General features: G+C 43.2%; 1 protein-coding gene across 1 annotated transcript in view; it reads left to right on the forward strand.

The window, feature by feature from the left end:
* The first annotated feature begins 275 nt into the window (after positions 1 to 275).
* Positions 276 to 17,798, forward strand: part of LOC148501565 (SWI/SNF-related matrix-associated actin-dependent regulator of chromatin subfamily A member 5) — a 31,333-nt gene continuing 13,810 nt past the window's right edge. Inside the window, exons 1-11 of the mRNA XM_088450283.1 lie at positions 276 to 327; positions 4,119 to 4,219; positions 4,752 to 4,931; positions 5,139 to 5,294; positions 5,407 to 5,538; positions 5,685 to 5,753; positions 5,846 to 5,955; positions 6,302 to 6,528; positions 7,342 to 7,463; positions 7,541 to 7,693; positions 10,775 to 10,907. Of these exons, the coding sequence (XP_088306409.1) occupies positions 276 to 327; positions 4,119 to 4,219; positions 4,752 to 4,931; positions 5,139 to 5,294; positions 5,407 to 5,538; positions 5,685 to 5,753; positions 5,846 to 5,955; positions 6,302 to 6,528; positions 7,342 to 7,463; positions 7,541 to 7,693; positions 10,775 to 10,907 (1,435 nt within the window). The remainder of the gene's footprint in view (positions 328 to 4,118; positions 4,220 to 4,751; positions 4,932 to 5,138; positions 5,295 to 5,406; positions 5,539 to 5,684; positions 5,754 to 5,845; positions 5,956 to 6,301; positions 6,529 to 7,341; positions 7,464 to 7,540; positions 7,694 to 10,774; positions 10,908 to 17,798) is intronic.

Consider the following 17,798-nt stretch of genomic DNA (forward strand, 5'->3'; position numbering starts at 1 on the left):
TCCAGACACTTTTCACTTTGACTTTCACTTTGACAGGGCACACCTTGGCTATCTGCCGAAGGTCGTGTACTGTTTCCATATTGGTCAGGAAATTGTGGTACCCCTCCTTTTCCGTTGCGGACACTTCTTCAGAGTTGGTCTCCCTTGACGTGGTTAGGGCCCTCCGTGTGTTCATGTAATTAGGACGCAGGATATCTGTGTCCCTATTTTTCTGACTTCCATCAAACTGGGCTGGCCTCCAAACATACTTTGGCTTGCTGGCTTCACTATCCACCATGCCTATATTTTGGCAGACCAACCAGCCTCGATGTGTGCTCATACCTCCAGGTCGGTGGGGACTTTATGGACAGCTAGGTGTGGTGCATCTGCTGAGCAGCTCTGCTGAGCAGCTTTGCACAGCAGCCACATGGCCTTCCGCCCACACATTCATCAAATTCTATTGTTTTAATACCTCTTGCCTCCGATTCTGAGTTCGGGTGTAGGGTATAGAGTGCAACACTGGAGTGTCCCCTCCCTTAGATGGGACGTCTTTGCGATATCCCTTGTTTCCCAGTGTCCCCCGTGGCTGTAAGAGACAAGTGGAAACTTGTCATCTGTTAAATCCTTTTCTCTGAAGTCCATGAGGGGACACTGGGCATCCACCCTTACGCCACTGGCTGGCAAGAGGTTTCAACCACAAAAATGTTTACCTCGTTACCCCTTTCCCTTGGCTCATTGTGCAAAATGGGAAACACACCCTGCGGTGGGATTCCCATGTTACGTGTTTAATTAAAAGCGCTACGTTTCCTATTCCTACAGTTACTTCCTTGAAGGATCCTACGAATAAGAAGGTGGAAGCTTGCCTGAAATCGATATACTCTCTTTTAGGGGCTGTTGCCCGTCCAACCATGGCTATTGCATGGGTGGCTAAAGCTATAGAGAGCTTGGCTAATGTACTTGAAGACCCTTTTCCCTCAGGCTTCTAGGGATCAGATGTCTCTTGTTGCTCACATTCGAGATGCAGCTTCCTATATTGGAGAAGCAACATTGGATGCCAGTCTCTTAACCACCAGAGTCTCGGCCACAGCTGTCTGTCTGCCCACCGCACCCTGTGGCTATGCACATGGAAGGTAGATGTGGGTTCCAAGAAAGGCCTTGAAGGGTTACCCTATAATGGGGAGACCTTGTTTGGCCCAGACCGTGAGAAGATTGTAACTATGTTGGCAGCATCAAAAACTGCATTTCTTCCTTCAGCAACTACTCCAAGGCCTCGGACTACATCCTTTAAGTCCTTTTTGTCCTTGGGGAAAGCCTAAAGGTCAGTCCTTTCCTAGGCAGTCTGCTTCCACTAGGTCCGCCAAACCCAAGATCAAGCAGACCTGGAACACCAGATGCCCTGCTTCAAAACAGAGGATAAACACTCAGCCTGATGGGACGGGCCTCTCTCTGGGGGATCCCAGAGTGGGAGGCCGACTTCTTCAGTTCGCCCAGTGCTGGTGTCAAACCACCACGGATGCTTGGGTAAGAGGAAGTGGTCTCTTACAAGAAAGCCCCCTCATTTCTCAGAAGGTCTCCCCACCAGTTTTTCTTCACAGGCCCTCCTTTCAGACCCGAACAAGGCCTTGCAAATCCAGGAAGCCATACAGTCCTTGCTGCAAGCAGGGGTAATTGTGCCAGTTCCACTATCTCAGCGAGGGACTGGTTGTTGTTTTACTCTTTCTGGTTCAGAAGCCAAATGGGTCTCATCGGCCTATCCTCAATCTCAAATCCCTGAACAAATCCCTCAGGATGCCAAGGTTCAGGATGGAAACCCTACGCTCCATCATCCTAGCTATGGAGCCTGGGGACTTTATGGTATTTCCGGATGTTCAGGGACGCGTACCTACATGTACCTATATCACCCTCTCAGTAGTGATATCTCCGGTTTGCTATACTACAGCAACACTTTTTCAATTTCAGGCTTTGGACTATCCACAGCTCCACAGGTGTTTACAAAATTAATAGCTATCATGGCGGCCCACCTGCGTGCTACCACATCAGGATGACCACCTGCTCTTAGCATGTTCCCCAGAGGTGTTTCACCGCCATCTTCAACTAACCACTGCTTTCCTGCACAAACACAGATGGTTAATCAACTGGGGGGTGGGGGGGGGGGGGGGGGGGGGGGTGTGGGGGTGTTTGTAAGGTGCGCTCTCCCTGCTATAAAGAAAGCCCTCCCTGAATCCCCTCACAGAGAATGATTCATCTGGGAGCACTGCTGGATGTACTCGAAGCCAGGCAGCAATGACAGAAGTGTCACGCATTCTGACGTGCTCTGGGGTTACCTCCCCGGCCATCTCTGCAGTGTTCATTCCGGGAGTTATCAATTGAGAAGCAGCCTTCCTCAGCCGTCACAGCCGGGGAATGGTCGCTTCACCAAGAGGTGCTTCAACTCCTAGTGAACAGACGGGGCCTCCCAGAGGTGGACCTCATGGTTTCCCGACACAATCACAAGCTGCCACTGAATGGGGTCCAGAACAAGAGATGCCGAGGCAACCTTTGTAGATGCACTAGGACCTTCCAGTTTGTGTACCTATTCTTTCCAGTTTCCCTCCTTCCTCGAGTTTTTCGGAAGTTCAAACAAGACGGAGGCACTGTCCTGCTGGTGACTCCAACTTGGCCCAGACGTCATCGGTACTCAGCTCTTCAGAGTCTCTCCATCGACACTCAGTTCCTGCTGCTTCAACGAGATTGTGGCGTACATATTTCTAATGGTGTTGTACCAGAAGCTACGACCCCCCAGATGTTTAGGATTTCCAGAGTCCTGGCCTTTCAATCAGCAGACCTTTTGAGGCCTCCTTGGATGTGGTCCGTGCCCCTCAAGATATATGGACCGTACCAGTTCCTCTCGGAAATCAGATTACTTATTTGTGCTCTCTGGATTTCGGCTAGATTGCTTCGCATTATCATCTCGCAGGCAGGCCTTCCGGTTTCGGCTACTGTTACTGCTCATTCTACTCGCTCTGTGGGTCCCTTGTGGGAAGCTCGCTGTGGCGCCTCAGCTAAACCGCTTTGAAAGGTGGCCACGTGGTCCTCTGTCCAGTCCATACCTTTCTGAGGTTCTATGCCTTTGATACATTTGCCTCTCAGGATCCTTTATTTGGGTGCCGGATTCTCCTCTAAGCGCAGGAGCGTCCCCACCCTTGAATGATTGCTTTGGAATGAAAATCTCCCTGTGGAGCCTATGGACCCCGAAGAAGAAAATTAGAGTCATGGTAACTTATCTTAACTGTTTCTTCGAAGTCCACAGGGCACCCGCCCTGACGCACCTGGCTTCATATAGGCTGTGTTTCTGGCCACTGGTGTCCCGTCTACTTCTCCGTGAGAGTGTGATTCTTGTGTGTACCAGTCTTCCTTCTCTCTTCTCTGACCTTTGGCTTGTCACGAACTGAGGTGCATCGGGGGCGGGGGATGGGACCGATGTATCCTGGGAGCTAAAGCTTTAACTGCATGGTGTCCTCATCCACCACCTACAGCCCAAGGTCTCCCTGTGGACCCTATGGAGTTCAGAGTTAACAAGCTAAGTTTTACCATAACTAATTTTTTTCAAAATTAACATAGTACTAACTCTGTAAGGAAGGTCCTCCCAGTGTGCATTGGTTGATTTCTACATCCGGACAGGGCTGGTGATGTCACAGTAATTCAAATGTTTCTATTCTTAGCTTTCTGAATCAGATCCAATTAAGACTGTCCTAAATATCTGGTTCAGGGGTAGCCAACCTTGGTCCTCGAAACCTGCCAAAGTGCATGTTTTCAGGTCTCCCAGAATCAGCCAGTGAAATAATTAGCTCCACCTGTGGATCTTTTCAAATATGTTAGTGAGTAATGAATACACCTGTGCACCAGCTAGGTTGTCTGGAAAACGTGAACGGTTAGTAGCTCTCGAGGACCAAGGTTGGCTACTCCTGATCTGGATGGACCTTGAGCGGTCTCTAGTGAGTTTGGGGTGGTACTACTTTTTAACACGTTTGAAATTGGGAAAACAAACTCTACATTTTATCTTTATTACTTATATCCTCTAACATTTGGGGTGTTTAGTGATTAAGTTAATTATCTGTTTTAAACTATTAGTCACCCTTGCTGTTTTTTTGTGTTAACAGATGTAAAAAGTGGTAAACTGAGGGATTACCAGGTCAGAGGCTTGAACTGGCTTATATCTCTGTATGAGAATGGCATTAATGGCATCCTAGCTGATGAAATGGTATGTGCAAAAATATATGGTCTGTGAATTACTTTTTAAAAAATGTTGTTAAGGCTATATTTTCACAAAATAGGCAAATCATTTTTAAATGAAAACTTCAAGAGTTAATTTATACCCCTTTCAGACCGATGACCTGGGAAATGCATGGGTTTATATACTCATGAATTTTTCCGGGTATCAGAGCAGGGTTGTGGACCCGAGACTTCGATCTTGTTTTTTGCATTCACACATAGCAAAAACCCACGTCTATGTTTCGCAATGTGTCACAGGGGTAATACATAGTTGTCTGCAGTGGTGCTGCACATAAGTCAGCTGTCTGCTTGTGAAAGTCTAAAATGTATTAGTTAGTATGACCTATCAAATGCCCATAGAATGCTTTCCAAAAAAGTGTCAAGTCTGTGTTTTTATTAAAAATATGTCTGTGTATCTATATATCTCTATCTTGAATTATTAAAATCTCTCTAACAGTTGATTACAATCTGAACTACAATTGTGCATTGTGAGATAAAATGATTATCTGCTGTGTGTTTAGGGTCTTGGTAAGACTCTACAGACAATTAGTCTTCTTGGCTATATGAAGCATTACAGAAGCATTCCTGGACCTCACATGGTTTTGGTTCCAAAGTCTACCTTGCACAACTGGATGGCTGAGTTTAAAAGATGGGTGCCATCCTTGCGGGCTGTTTGTCTCATTGGCGACAAGGATCAGAGAGTAAGTTTTTTTTTGGGGGGGGGGGGGGTTTGCTTACTTTTTACAGGTCTCTTTATTGTAACTTGATTTGAATTTTTATTTTTAAAATGTTGAAAACTTGAAATGCAGAAAATACTTTCGCTCTCTGTGTTGGTAAACTACTTAGGTACTGAACTAATCACTTTTTTCCCTCTTAATTAAAACCATCTATTTTTTTTTTTTTTTTAGGCTGCTTTTGTTCGCGATGTTCTTTTGCCAGGAGAATGGGATGTTTGTGTGACCTCATATGAAATGCTCATTAAGGAGAAGTCTGTGTTCAAGAAGTTTAATTGGCGATATTTGGTTATTGATGAAGCTCACAGGATTAAAAATGAAAAATCTAAGGTTGGTAACGGATTAGGAACGTTTGCTATAGATAACTACAGCATATTCAGAATTTTGTAAATTCCCTGTCTTACATTACATTCTTATATTTTAAGTTTTTATATATTTCCAGCTTTCTGAAATAGTGAGGGAATTTAAGACCACAAATCGACTCCTCCTAACAGGAACCCCTCTTCAGAATAATTTGCATGAACTCTGGGCACTTTTGAATTTTCTTTTGCCTGATGTCTTCAACTCATCAGAGGTAAGTGATGTTATGCAAGTGGATGTGACTGGTTTCAGGAGTATGTGTGGGTAGATGAAGCTAGGAGACAAAAGGTTTTTTGCTTGTGAAAGAGGTTAAACACTATAGGAGCTGTATAATTTTTTTTACTTTTTATCATGTCCTAGGATTTTGATTCTTGGTTTGATACCAACAACTGTCTTGGTGATCAAGAATTGGTGGAACGTCTTCATATGGCAAGTGTTAATCCATTTAGATTTGTCATTTTCTTCTGTATATAAAATAAGTTCTACAATTGTAAGATCTCCTATATAAAATTTTTCTCTAGGTGTTGAGACCTTTCCTTCTGCGTCGAATAAAGGCTGAAGTGGAAAAAAGTTTACCTCCAAAAAAAGAAATTAAAATCTATGTGGGCCTAAGTAAGATGCAAAGAGAATGGTATGTTTTCTATTGATGAAGAAACAGATTTTTATACTTGTATTACTGCCTTTTCTCTGATCCATTTGTGGTTTTTGCTTGCTGCTGGTTTCATTCCTCTGTTCTTTCCTGTGGAGCTTGAGTAGAGAAATAACTGACTTCCTGGCAGGTGTAGGGGCTCAGGAAGGGAGGAGTTTGGACTTAAGTGCCCAAACTCCTGGTTGAGACTCTCTCAAATTTTGTGTCCCCAAATGGTTTCAGAGGAAAGGATTTCATGCAAGTTTAAAAATCCAGTTTCATTATCACCACTGCAAGGAAACTTATCAGCAGTTTGAGTCTGTTTTTATCCTTTTTGTAATCTCTGTAGGTACACCAGGATTTTAATGAAAGACATAGACATCTTGAATTCTTCAGGGAAGACCGATAAAATGAGACTCTTGAATATCCTGATGCAGCTGAGAAAGTGTTGTAATCATCCTTACCTTTTCGATGGTGCAGAGCCAGGCCCACCATACACTACAGATATGCACTTGGTTACAAATGGTGGAAAAATGGTAGTGCTGAACAAACTTTTGCCCAAGTTAAAAGAGCAAGGTAAGAGGACACTCATTGATCAGTTTGTAAGTGTTAACCGCCACATTATTCTAAAAGGGCAACTAATACTACCAACTATACTACTAAAACTAATGGACTAGAAGGATTATTCATAATCTAAGGCCTTTCCCTTACTCTAGAAGTCAACACAAGTTCCTGTAAGGTTGTCTAACAAGCAACCCCTAGAATGAACTGCAACTTAAACGTCTCACTTTAATCATGCAAGTTTATTGAAGGGGACATGGGAATTAATTGACATTAATTATTTTTTTTTTTTAATTTGTCTTAATTGCAACAGTTTTCTTAAAAAGTTCATGGAAATATCCTACTTTTTCACACTTAACTCCTCCTTTTAGAAATATATAGTCCCAATTGTGAGACCCTTGTAGTGTTTGATTCTGCAGACATAAGTCTGTAGACTTCTGAATATAAACAGTGATGTGAGTCGACTTACTAAAAAACTTTGAGCTCATTGTCAGCTGAAGTATCACACCGCAGGAACGTACAGGGTTGAAACTGTTTACTTAATAGAATTTATATAGCACTGATGAAACAAGACTAGGTATTAAAAGACGGGGGGGAAAGGGCCCTGCTTATAAACTGTAAGTTATGGGTTAAGTTTCAATCTAAAAATGTGCATGTTGTTTCACTTTGATACTGAACCAGATATAATTATTTTAAATAGCACTTCAAAGAATAAAAATACGTTAATTTGTTGGCTCATATGTTGTACAGTGTTCCAGAAAAATTAAGTTCCAGGTTAGTCTTATAAATTCATTTAAGTTCTACGTAAACAGATTTATTTTCCAATAGCATCGCGGGTGTTGATATTCAGCCAAATGACAAGAGTATTGGATATCTTGGAAGATTATTGTATGTGGAGAAATTATGAATACTGCAGACTGGATGGACAAACTCCACATAATGATAGACAAGTTAGTATTTTCTGTTGTGTGATTCTTGTAATGCTTGCATATGAACCTTTATCTAACAGGTAACCTTTATATTGCAGGATTCTATTAATGCTTTTAATGCACCTGGTAGTTCAAAATTTATTTTCATGTTGAGCACACGTGCCGGTGGGCTCGGAATTAACCTTGCTACAGCTGATGTTGTCATTATATATGATTCAGATTGGAACCCCCAAGTAGATCTTCAGGCCATGGTATGTTCACAACTTGCATTATGTATAAGCTTTGTGATTCTAGTGGACTTAAATGCACTTTTTTATGCTAAATATGAAATGCAAAAATTGGTTGATACATTCCATTAAACACTGTTCCCATACTTGCAGTGCAGACACATTGCAGTGCATTTTTTGTAACCTAGCTTAACATTGGGACAATTAAAACTTCATTGTTGAATTAATGCTTTATGTTCTGCAACATTTAGATAACTGCCTAGGCAAGGCATGTCAAACTCAAAATTCCAACCGGGCCGAATATTCAAGGTCTAATGGTGCATACAGTCATATTTTTCTTCAGATATGAACGATAACTATTTTAATCGTTCATATCTGAAAGAAAAATCGGATATGTGGGCAACAATGAACGGTGCGCGTTCCCGTTTGTCAGATAACGATATGACATCTGATGTGTTTTCATTCATTTTAATACAGGCTGAAATCGTTCATTTGACATATCTGACGTGTATATGCAGAGTGTGTGGTCCGCAAGAAAAAAGTCTTATATGCAATTTTGAAAGGTGGTTAATTCATAAAAACCCATGCAGTACCCCCAGTAATGCCCCTAGTAGTGCCTCTTATGCAAGCCCCATTAATGCCCTTTATGCAGTGTCCCCCAGTAGTGCCACTTATGCTGTGCCCCCAGTAATGCCCCTTATCTTGTGCCCCTTCAGTGTAGAACAGGCCCCAATCCCCTGCGTAGTACTTGCCTTTCTTCGCGCTGGGCACCGCTCCAGTCCACACCAGCAGCGCTCCCGCGTAAATGCTGCCATTGACTGGATCTAACTAGATCTAGCAGGTGCAGGCTCCTCATCGCAGATGACGTCACCTGCGCACTGCATCACTTGAAACGCTGGCCTCTGAAGCGATCAGAGTTCCCAGTTTTAAATACATTTAACTGATCGTAGCTGAGCTCCGTTTGTGGCAGGGTGTGGGCTGCATAATATATATATATTTGTGCCCACGCTGTCCTCGGTTCCCACTCCACTATCTAGATGGATCTGTATAGTGTTCACTCTAGCTCCGGCGGCAGGCAGGGCACTGGAGCTAGAGAGGGCAACCTTGTGCGCGCGCCGTCATGAAAAGGGGGCGTGTCTATAAGACGCGTCCCCTTTTTCGTCATACTTGGGCGCATGCCCGGCGCTTACGGACATGCCGGGCAGCCCCCAAGCGCTGCAGAAAGAGAATAGATGCCGGGCGCATGCGCCCGGCGTCTATTCTCCGGCGGTGACCGGGACACCGCATGTTTCTCCACCCGCGGGACACTGCGTCTCGTGGGTGAGAACGGCACCTGCAGGCTGTGAGGGCAGGGCGCTTTTTGCCCTCCTCCTGGAGGGCAGGGTGCTTTTTGCCCTCCAGAAGGAGGGCAGGGCGCCGCGCCCCACTAAAACAGCCTAGTCGGAACGCTATCTGTATGTGCCGATGATGTCTGCACTATCAAAGCTATAGTGGTAACCACTATAAAACAGATGATGGCTGATGGTATCTGCAAGTGATAGAGCGGCACCGATCTAATGTTTTGCCGGGATAATAAAGGCACTTAATGCATAGTCCAATATGTAATGTGCGGCAAATAGATTATTGAAACTGTCACTAGCATCAGAAGCAGGTTATAATTGTGACTTTCGCCAACGTTAGGGCTGGAGAGATGCACAAAATTATAATGGTGCATACACACGGTCAGATTTTTCTTCAGATCTGAGCGATAACTATTTCAAAATCGTTCATATCTGAAGGAAAATCTGACATGTCTGAACGATGTGCGTTCCCGATGGTCAGATAACGATATCTGACATCTGATGTGTTTGCTGTCGGATTTGGACGATTCCATTCATTTTAATGCAGTCAAAAATCATTCATAGTTCAAATCGTTGGTCATATCGTTCATCTGACACATCTGACAAATCTGACCGTGTGTATGCTCCATAATGGTGGGTACACACTGGGCGATATTACTGAGTGACTGTACGATTACGACATCGTAATCGTGCAGTCGCTCAGTAATCGTGCACAAATCGTGCACTTTTATGTTGGAAACGACCAGCGATGCGCACTCCCGCTGGTCGTTTCCGACATTGTCCATCGCCTGAACATGCAGCACAATCTGATAACGACAGATTGGCATGTTCAGGAATGATGGATGAATGCCTTCAGTGCAGACACTACAGGGGATCAGGAACGACATTACGATGTCCTAATCGTACTGTCTTTTCTGATCGCCTAGTGTGTACGCACCTTAAGTCTTCACCACAAAGGTGCAACAGCGTTGCCAATGTCTGGCCTGCAAATAGAAGCAGCTACCAGTCCTTGCCTTATATCTATACTAGATTGTCTAGCCGAACCGATGGATGACTATACAGGTTGAGTCTCCCATATCCAAAATGCTCGGGACCAGGGGTATTTTGGATATCGGAATATTCCGTATTTTGGAATAATTGCATATTATATTAAAATGTCTAAGGTATAGGGCCCAAATCTAAACACAGAATGCATTTATGATTTATATACACCTTATACACACAGCCTGCAGGTAATTTTATACAATATTTTCAATAATTTTGTGGCTCAAACAAAGTTTGTGTACATACATGAAATTCATTTGTGTCATATACACCTTATACACACAGCCTATAGGTCATTTTATACTTTATTTTTAATTTTGTGCCTTAAACAAAGTTTCTGTACATTGAACCAACAAAAATCAAAGTTTTCACTATCTCAGTCATACTAAAAATATTCCGTATTTCGGAATATTTGGATATGGGATACTCAACCTGTAATAGATGTCAGAGTAAGTAAATTTTAGCGACTTTTCCCAGTGCAGTTTGCTGCTGTGGATGATTCTTATGTGCGACAGTCTAATAAAGTGCACTGTGATTTATGCGAGCATGGTTTAAAAAAAAATTTCTGAGCGGATAATTTTGTATGAATGCAAACAAATACAAAGTTCCGTTGGGTAAAATAAGTCCACAATTATATCATATGAAACATTCTCCTGGTCAATGTTTTTCATTCTTCCAAAGAACTTTATTAAGACAAATGTCTGAATATTTGTTTTTATAGGACAGAGCACACAGAATTGGGCAAACAAAAACTGTGAGAGTATTCAGATTCATTACAGACAACACAGTTGAAGAACGTATTGTGGAACGGGCAGAGATGAAACTGCGATTGGATTCTATAGTTATTCAGCAAGGTAGTGTGGTTTTTTTTTTTCCTAGGGTGATTTAACACACTCAGTATTACTCCTCATCCAATGATATTGGTGCAGTAAGAAGAATATATAATTTTGGTGTGAGATTTATAGATAAAATTGTGTATATGCCAGTTTAGCATGTAAGTTTCATATTTGTGACCTCGGGGTTTCCTCTTGATGCAGCAGCACTTGGTTCTGAACTGAGCTGTAAACACTGTTCATGTTGTAAGGTACAGGAACTAAGAATTCCTGACCACTTTGTAGTGCTAGGCCAAGTTCCTAGTTTGAAGCATTGCACTGCAGCACGCAACCATAACTAGCCAGGTTTTAGCAATGATTGGTTCACAGTATCTGAGTGATTGTAGTTAGCTCCTGCCTGCTGGGTATTTGCAACAAGAGCAGTCAGCTCTCTATATACTGAGATTACACCAGGATCTGGAGGGGGATTCAAAGCTGCAGAAAAATCTCACTTCAGGAACTGAAGTTATAATTTGGACAACTAGGAGATTAGCGAATAGATGCTATGTACTAGTGAAAGCAATGCATGTCTCTATGAAAATAAATAAACCTGGCAGAACAGTTGGTGTAATGATTAGCTTTACTTCCTCACAGCGCTAAGATCCGGAGTTTGATTCCTATCAGTGCCGTAACTCTGGAGTTTGTATATTCTCCCAGTGTTTGCATCGGTTTCCTCCGGGTACTCTGGTTTCTTCCCACAATCCAAAAGTATAGAGGTAGGTCATTTGCCTACCGACAATAACCCTAGTGTGTACAGCCATGGCCAAAAGTTTTGAGTGACACAAGTGTATTGGTTTTCACAAAGTTTGCTTAATCAGTGTTATCAGACCTTTTTGTCAGATGTTACTATGGTATACTGAAGTAAAATTATAAGCATTTCACGTCAAAGGCTTTTATTGACAATTACATTAAAGGGGCCTATCCATTAGCAGATTTTTTTTGAACTATGAAAGACACAAGATATCTATTGAAAATTCCGGTGGCTGGCTGAAAGATATGTCATGTACATGACAGATATCTTTCAGCACAGCCACCGGAATTTTCAATAGATATGTCATGTACATGACAGATTTTTGCAAAAGATGAACGATATTGCATGACATCATACAGGGAGTGGATTTTTTTTTTCTCTCCAGTGCTTTGTAGCTGCTGTTAATATAGTTTGTCATTTACCGCATATAAACTGTCAGATATTTCTAATATCTGGCAGCGATATGCGATAATTGTCAACATGTTGGAGAGACGAAAGATAAAATTTATCGGGCGTGGGAGTGCGCATCTGTAATTGTTCAGGGCCTATCCATTAGCAGATAAATTGGATGTCTGAACGATATATCGTTCAGTCGTTCAAATTATCTGCTAATGGATAGGCCCCTTAAGTTTCTGCAAAGAGTCAATATTTGCAGTATTGACCCTTCTTTTTCAAGACCTCTGCAGTTCGCCCTGGCATGCTGTCAATCAACTTCTGAACAACAAACTGGCTGCCTATTCTTGCCTAATCAATGCTTGGAGTTTGTTAGAATTTGTGGGTTTTTGTTTGTCCACCTGCCTCTTGAGGATTGACCACAAGATCTCAATGGGATTAAGGTCTGGTGAGTTTCCTGGCCATGGGCCCAAAATTTTGATATTTTGTTCCCCAAGCCACTTGGTTATCACTTTTGCCTTATGGCAAGGTGCTCCATCATGCTGGAAAAGGCATTGTTCGTCACCAATCTGTTCTTTGATAGTTGGGAGAAGTTGCTCTTGGAGGATGTTTTGGTACCATTCTTTATTCATGGCTGTGTTCTTAGGCCAAACTGTGAGTGAGCCCACTTCCTTGGCTGAAAAGCAACCCCACATATGAATGGTCTTGTGATATCTGGCACCAAGGCCTTGGCAGCAGATCCTTTAAGTTCTGTAAGTTGTGAGGTAGGGCATTCATGGCTTGGATTTTTTTTACCAGCTCATCTCACAGATGCTCGATCGGATTGAGATCTGGGGAATTTGGAGGCCAAGTCAACACTTCGAACTCTATCATGTTTCTCAAACCATTCCTAAAATTTTTTTTTTTTCTTTCTCTTTCAGTGGCAGGGTACATTATCCTGCTGAAGGAGGCCACTGCCATCGGGAAATACTGTTGCCATGAAGTGGTGTACTTGGTCTGCAACAATGTTTAGGTAGTTGGTACTTTTTCAAAGTAACATCCACATGAATGCCAGGACCCAAGGTTTCCCAGCATAACATTGCTCAGGGCATCACACTGCCCTCACTGATTTGCCTTCTTACCATAGTGCACCCTGGTGCTGTCTCTATGTAAACAGCAGTCTACATGATGTAAAAGAAAACGTTATTAGTCAGACCAGAGCACCTTCTTACATTGTTCCATGGTCGAGTTCTGAGACACTGCATCACTGACACTTGAGAGGTCTGAATTTAGACCAACTGTCATTCCATTCAGGAGTAAATACCTCACTTTTATTAGAAGTTGATTTTATTGTATATGCGTATGTGTGCTGTGAGTGTATGCATGCACACACACACGTATATACACACAACTCTATTCACTGCCCTAGTTCTCCTGCTAGGGTCCCATTTTGTGGACCGCCTGAACGCAGGGCTCAAGCTGTCACACTTTTATAAAGGGTGGTGGTGGCGACAATCTATCCTGTCTTTTTTTTTTTTTTTTTTTAAATGTGGCTTCCCCTTTCTTAGGCAAGGAGTATGTACAGACTGGTAGTCCGGGAATGGGCTCACAAAAGGGATTTTGTTTCAGGGATGTTCACTCTGGTGGTTGTTCTGGGATGAGTTATTTATCGTGTTGGAACTGGTTGCAATTTTTGACACTACAACGCTCACATATGATGGAAGATTCCAGCCCTGCTTGTGACAGACGTTGTTGGGAAGAAGAAAATTCCTTTCCTCTGAGGTGCAGCTACTCAGCCCCAAGGGACACTGCTTTAGGCACCAGCTTCTGTCTACTGCAGCTACAGATCCTTTACCTTTTAGATTTGCAATTGACAAATGTGCAACTCGCCTGCAGAAATTAGAACGAATACCTAGAGTGGACACTCCAGTGGCACAGTTGGCCAAGACTGCCATGTTTCTGGTTTCAGCCCCTGAAGAGTTTTTTTTTGAAGATTTCTTGCAGAGTGGACAGCGCGGGCAGTCCAGCAGGACGCCAGCGCTGTCGCTACGTCACCGTACCTAGACGCCGTGGTACTGATCTGGGGATCTCGGTGGGACCTCTGGAGTCTTGGCTAGAAAGGACCCCGAAGAATCCCTGGACTGTGGCCGGGCGCAATGGGGAGAAAGGTAAGCGGCGGTGACCCGTCGAACACAGTCCAATTCCCTCAGGGCTGGGGCCACCCTAGGGATTTTTTGTTGGGGGCACTCATATGGTATTAAAGATAATTAAAATATAACTTTTAATATAATATTACTAAAACAAGGTAACCTACATAAATGGACATACATACATACAACATATACCTTATTAAACCCTTATAATCAAGGGAGCCAGCTCATATACAAAGGGGTTTGCCCTCTATAGATTCAAAAAAGTTTAGTTGAGCGACATTAGATTAACAGAGTGATCCCTCTTGTGCAAAACACTAATGTACCACTAAGATGCCAATATTTTAATCTGATAAAAATAGTGCCACACCACGAGCAGCAGCAGATAATGGCTGTCACTCACAATATAGTAACACAATAGTACATTTTAACAGATATAATACATCTTAACAACATATTGTAATTGTCTCAAATTTAGCTCCGATCACAGAGCCCAAATGCATATGGTTGGGATAATACCACACCACGAGCAGCAGCAGATGGCTGTCACTCACAATTTAGTACCACAATAGTACATTTTAGCAGATATAGTACATCTTAACAGCACATTATAATTATCTCGAATTTAGCTCCAATCACAGAGCACAAGTACATATGGTTGGAATACTGCCACACCACGAGCAGCGGCAGATAATGGCTGTCACTCACACTTTAGTAACACAATAGTATATTTTAAAATATATAATACATCTTAACAACAGATTGTAATTCTTTTCACAATGTGTGATCATGTGTATACAGAATCATAAACTGCAGCATATCCCTGTAATGGTTAAACTAATAGGTTATAACCAGATTGTAACACTGCAGTGGGTATTAATCAATCCTTCAAATAATATATAAGAAGAAAAAGATTGTTTTAAACAGAGAAAATTCCCAAATGTCCTGTTATCACATCTGTATGTTATATATAGGGAGTCCCAGTTAATACATCATGATATACAATCTATAGATGTCCATATCCAAAATGCCCAATTATTAATCCAAATATATCACCACAATAATGCTGTTGGAAGTGCATATATCAAGAGGATATTACCTGCCATTATCTGCTGCTGCTCGTGGTGTGGCACTATTTTTATCAGATTAAAATATTGGCATCTTAGTGGTACATTAGTGTTTTGCACAAGAGGGATCACTGTTAATCTAATATCGCTCAACTAAACTTTTTTGAATCTATAGAGGGCAAACCCCTTTGTATATGATCTGGCTCCCTTGATTATAAGGGTTTAATAAGGTATATGTTGTATGTATGCATGTCCGTTTATGTAGGTTACCTTGTTTTAGTAATATTATATTAAAAGTTATATTTTAATTATCTTTAATACCATGAGTGCCCCCAACAAAAAGTCTTCTTTCTTCCTGGTCTCTTGTTGATACTTTTCTGACTTTGGGGAGCACCACCAACCTATAATATTGGCCCACAGAGTGGAGGCTTAATTAATCTAGTTGGTATATGATTATTTGTATGTACTTCAGGTCCTGAGGGACTTGAAAGTAGGTCTCTTATATCAGTCTGGTGCTCCAGTGTCTCGGGGGTTAAACACTGGCCAGGGGAGGCTGGTTTCCCTGTTGGACAGGAAGCACCTCCCCACTGCACAGTACGCCTTCCACTGCGGTCCAGCTGGTTGTTGCAGCTTTCCTTTACCGGTCCCACCTCCTCCGAGGTCTCTGACAGACATTTTTTCTGGGCTTAGTCGCAGATCACTCAGGGAAGTGCGGAGTCCCGGGTTCCCCTGCATACCTCTCCAAGGGTCGTGTATGTAGTACTATTTCCTACCAGACACTGAGTCTGTGGTTGATTTTTAGTGCCATCTGTGCTAAAGTAATTCTGGATTGTATGTGACTGTATGTTACTGCTGTCTGCCTGTATCTTTTACTTCTATCAGCCATTTTACTTTCCCTGTTCCTTTCTGGTTCATAGCCCCTTTCAGTACACGTGCTGTCAGGGTGGTATATTGCCCAACAGTTACTTTTACTGTGTGGCAGGTCACACACCGTGTGCTCTATCCCCTCTGTTTCTACAATGTCTGATATTGAGGAAGATGTGCAAAATCGTGCCCCTGTCCTGCTTTCATGCATAAAATGTAAGGCAGGAATAGGGCCGGGAGAGTTGGTCGAGGAGGGCTTATGTTGGGGCATGCTTTACCCTGTCTGGCCCCTCTTATTTCTGGTGCGGCTCAAGAACCTCCTTGGACTAGCTTTGCGCAGGTTTTGACTTCAATTGCAGACCGTTTGGCAGCTACCCCTGTGTTTCCTCAGCAAGGGTTCGCACAGCAGGCGGTAACGCCGTCTCCCCTGCAAGGTTTCCCTGGGCTGTTGACGGTGGCCCAGAGCCTTCCGCAGCAGCCGGCTCAGGGGAGTTCTGACTGTGTGGGTAAATTCTCTCTTCTACGGTGAAAAATCTGATGGAGATTTTTCCTCACCTAGACTGTTGTCTTCTCCATCTGCTCATTATGATGACAGATGGAGAACTTCTGAATGAACTATTTTACTCTGAGCCCTCCTCACGGGAGGCAGAGCCTAGGTCAAAAAGCTATGTTCCAGGCATGATACGGGTGGTTCGTTTGGCCATGGTTATAGAAGACGAGGAACCTCCAGCGTCCTGAGGCAAATATGCTTACTTCAAGGATGTAAAGGCTTCGCCGGCCATTTTTCCCTTGTCAGGCTAACTAATGGAACGTGGAGGAGGCATGGAAAACTCCCGATAAACTGTTCCAGCCTCAGTGGCGCCTAGCTTATGCCTATCTCTTTGAGGATTGTTCTCCAAATGGGAAACACCCCCTGAGGTGGACTCTCATGTTGCGCGCTTAGTCAAGAGTGCGACCCTGCCTATAACGTCCATGTCTTCTCTGAAAGATACTACGGACAGGAAGGTGGAGATTTGTTTGAAGTTCATATATTCCCTGTCAGGGGCAGCTACTAGACCGGCCATGGCTATCTGCTGGGTGACCAGAGCTATGGAACGCTGGGCGGACTCTTTGGAGGAGTTATTTGCCTCGGATGCTACCAAGGAACAAGTGGTTATGATGGGTAATCTCCGAGATTCGGATACATACATAAATGAAGCAGCTTTGGATGTCTGTCTCAACACCTCATGGGTTTGGGCTGCAGCAATTTCTGCTCTGCACTCTTGGAGAGCTGATGCGGATTCCAAGAAAGGTTTGGAGGGTATATCTTTATAATCAAGTCCTGTTTGGACCAGACTTGGAGAAGATTGTGGACACGTTGGCAGCCGCTAAATCTGCTTGTCTACCTTCTGCTCCTGCCCCCTCGGGTGCCAGATCCTCGTCCTTTTGGCCACATTGTAAGCCTACAGCTCAGTACTTTTCTAGACAGTGCGCCAACAAGAAATCCCCCTAGCCCAAGAAACAGGCTTTTAGTGCTAGACGTCCGGCTGCTAAGTCTGACGAAAAATCCTCAGCCTGACTTGACTGGCCTCCCCTTGGGGGGACCCCAGGGTGGGAGGCTGACTTCTTCAGTTCGCCCAGTTCTGGTACCAGGCCACCACAGACAACTGAGTAAGGGAACTGGTCTCTC

Source organism: Taudactylus pleione, unplaced genomic scaffold (genome assembly GCF_031769625.1).
Source record: "Taudactylus pleione unplaced genomic scaffold, aTauple2 ptg000513l, whole genome shotgun sequence".
NCBI classification, from domain to species: Eukaryota; Metazoa; Chordata; class Amphibia; order Anura; family Myobatrachidae; genus Taudactylus; species Taudactylus pleione.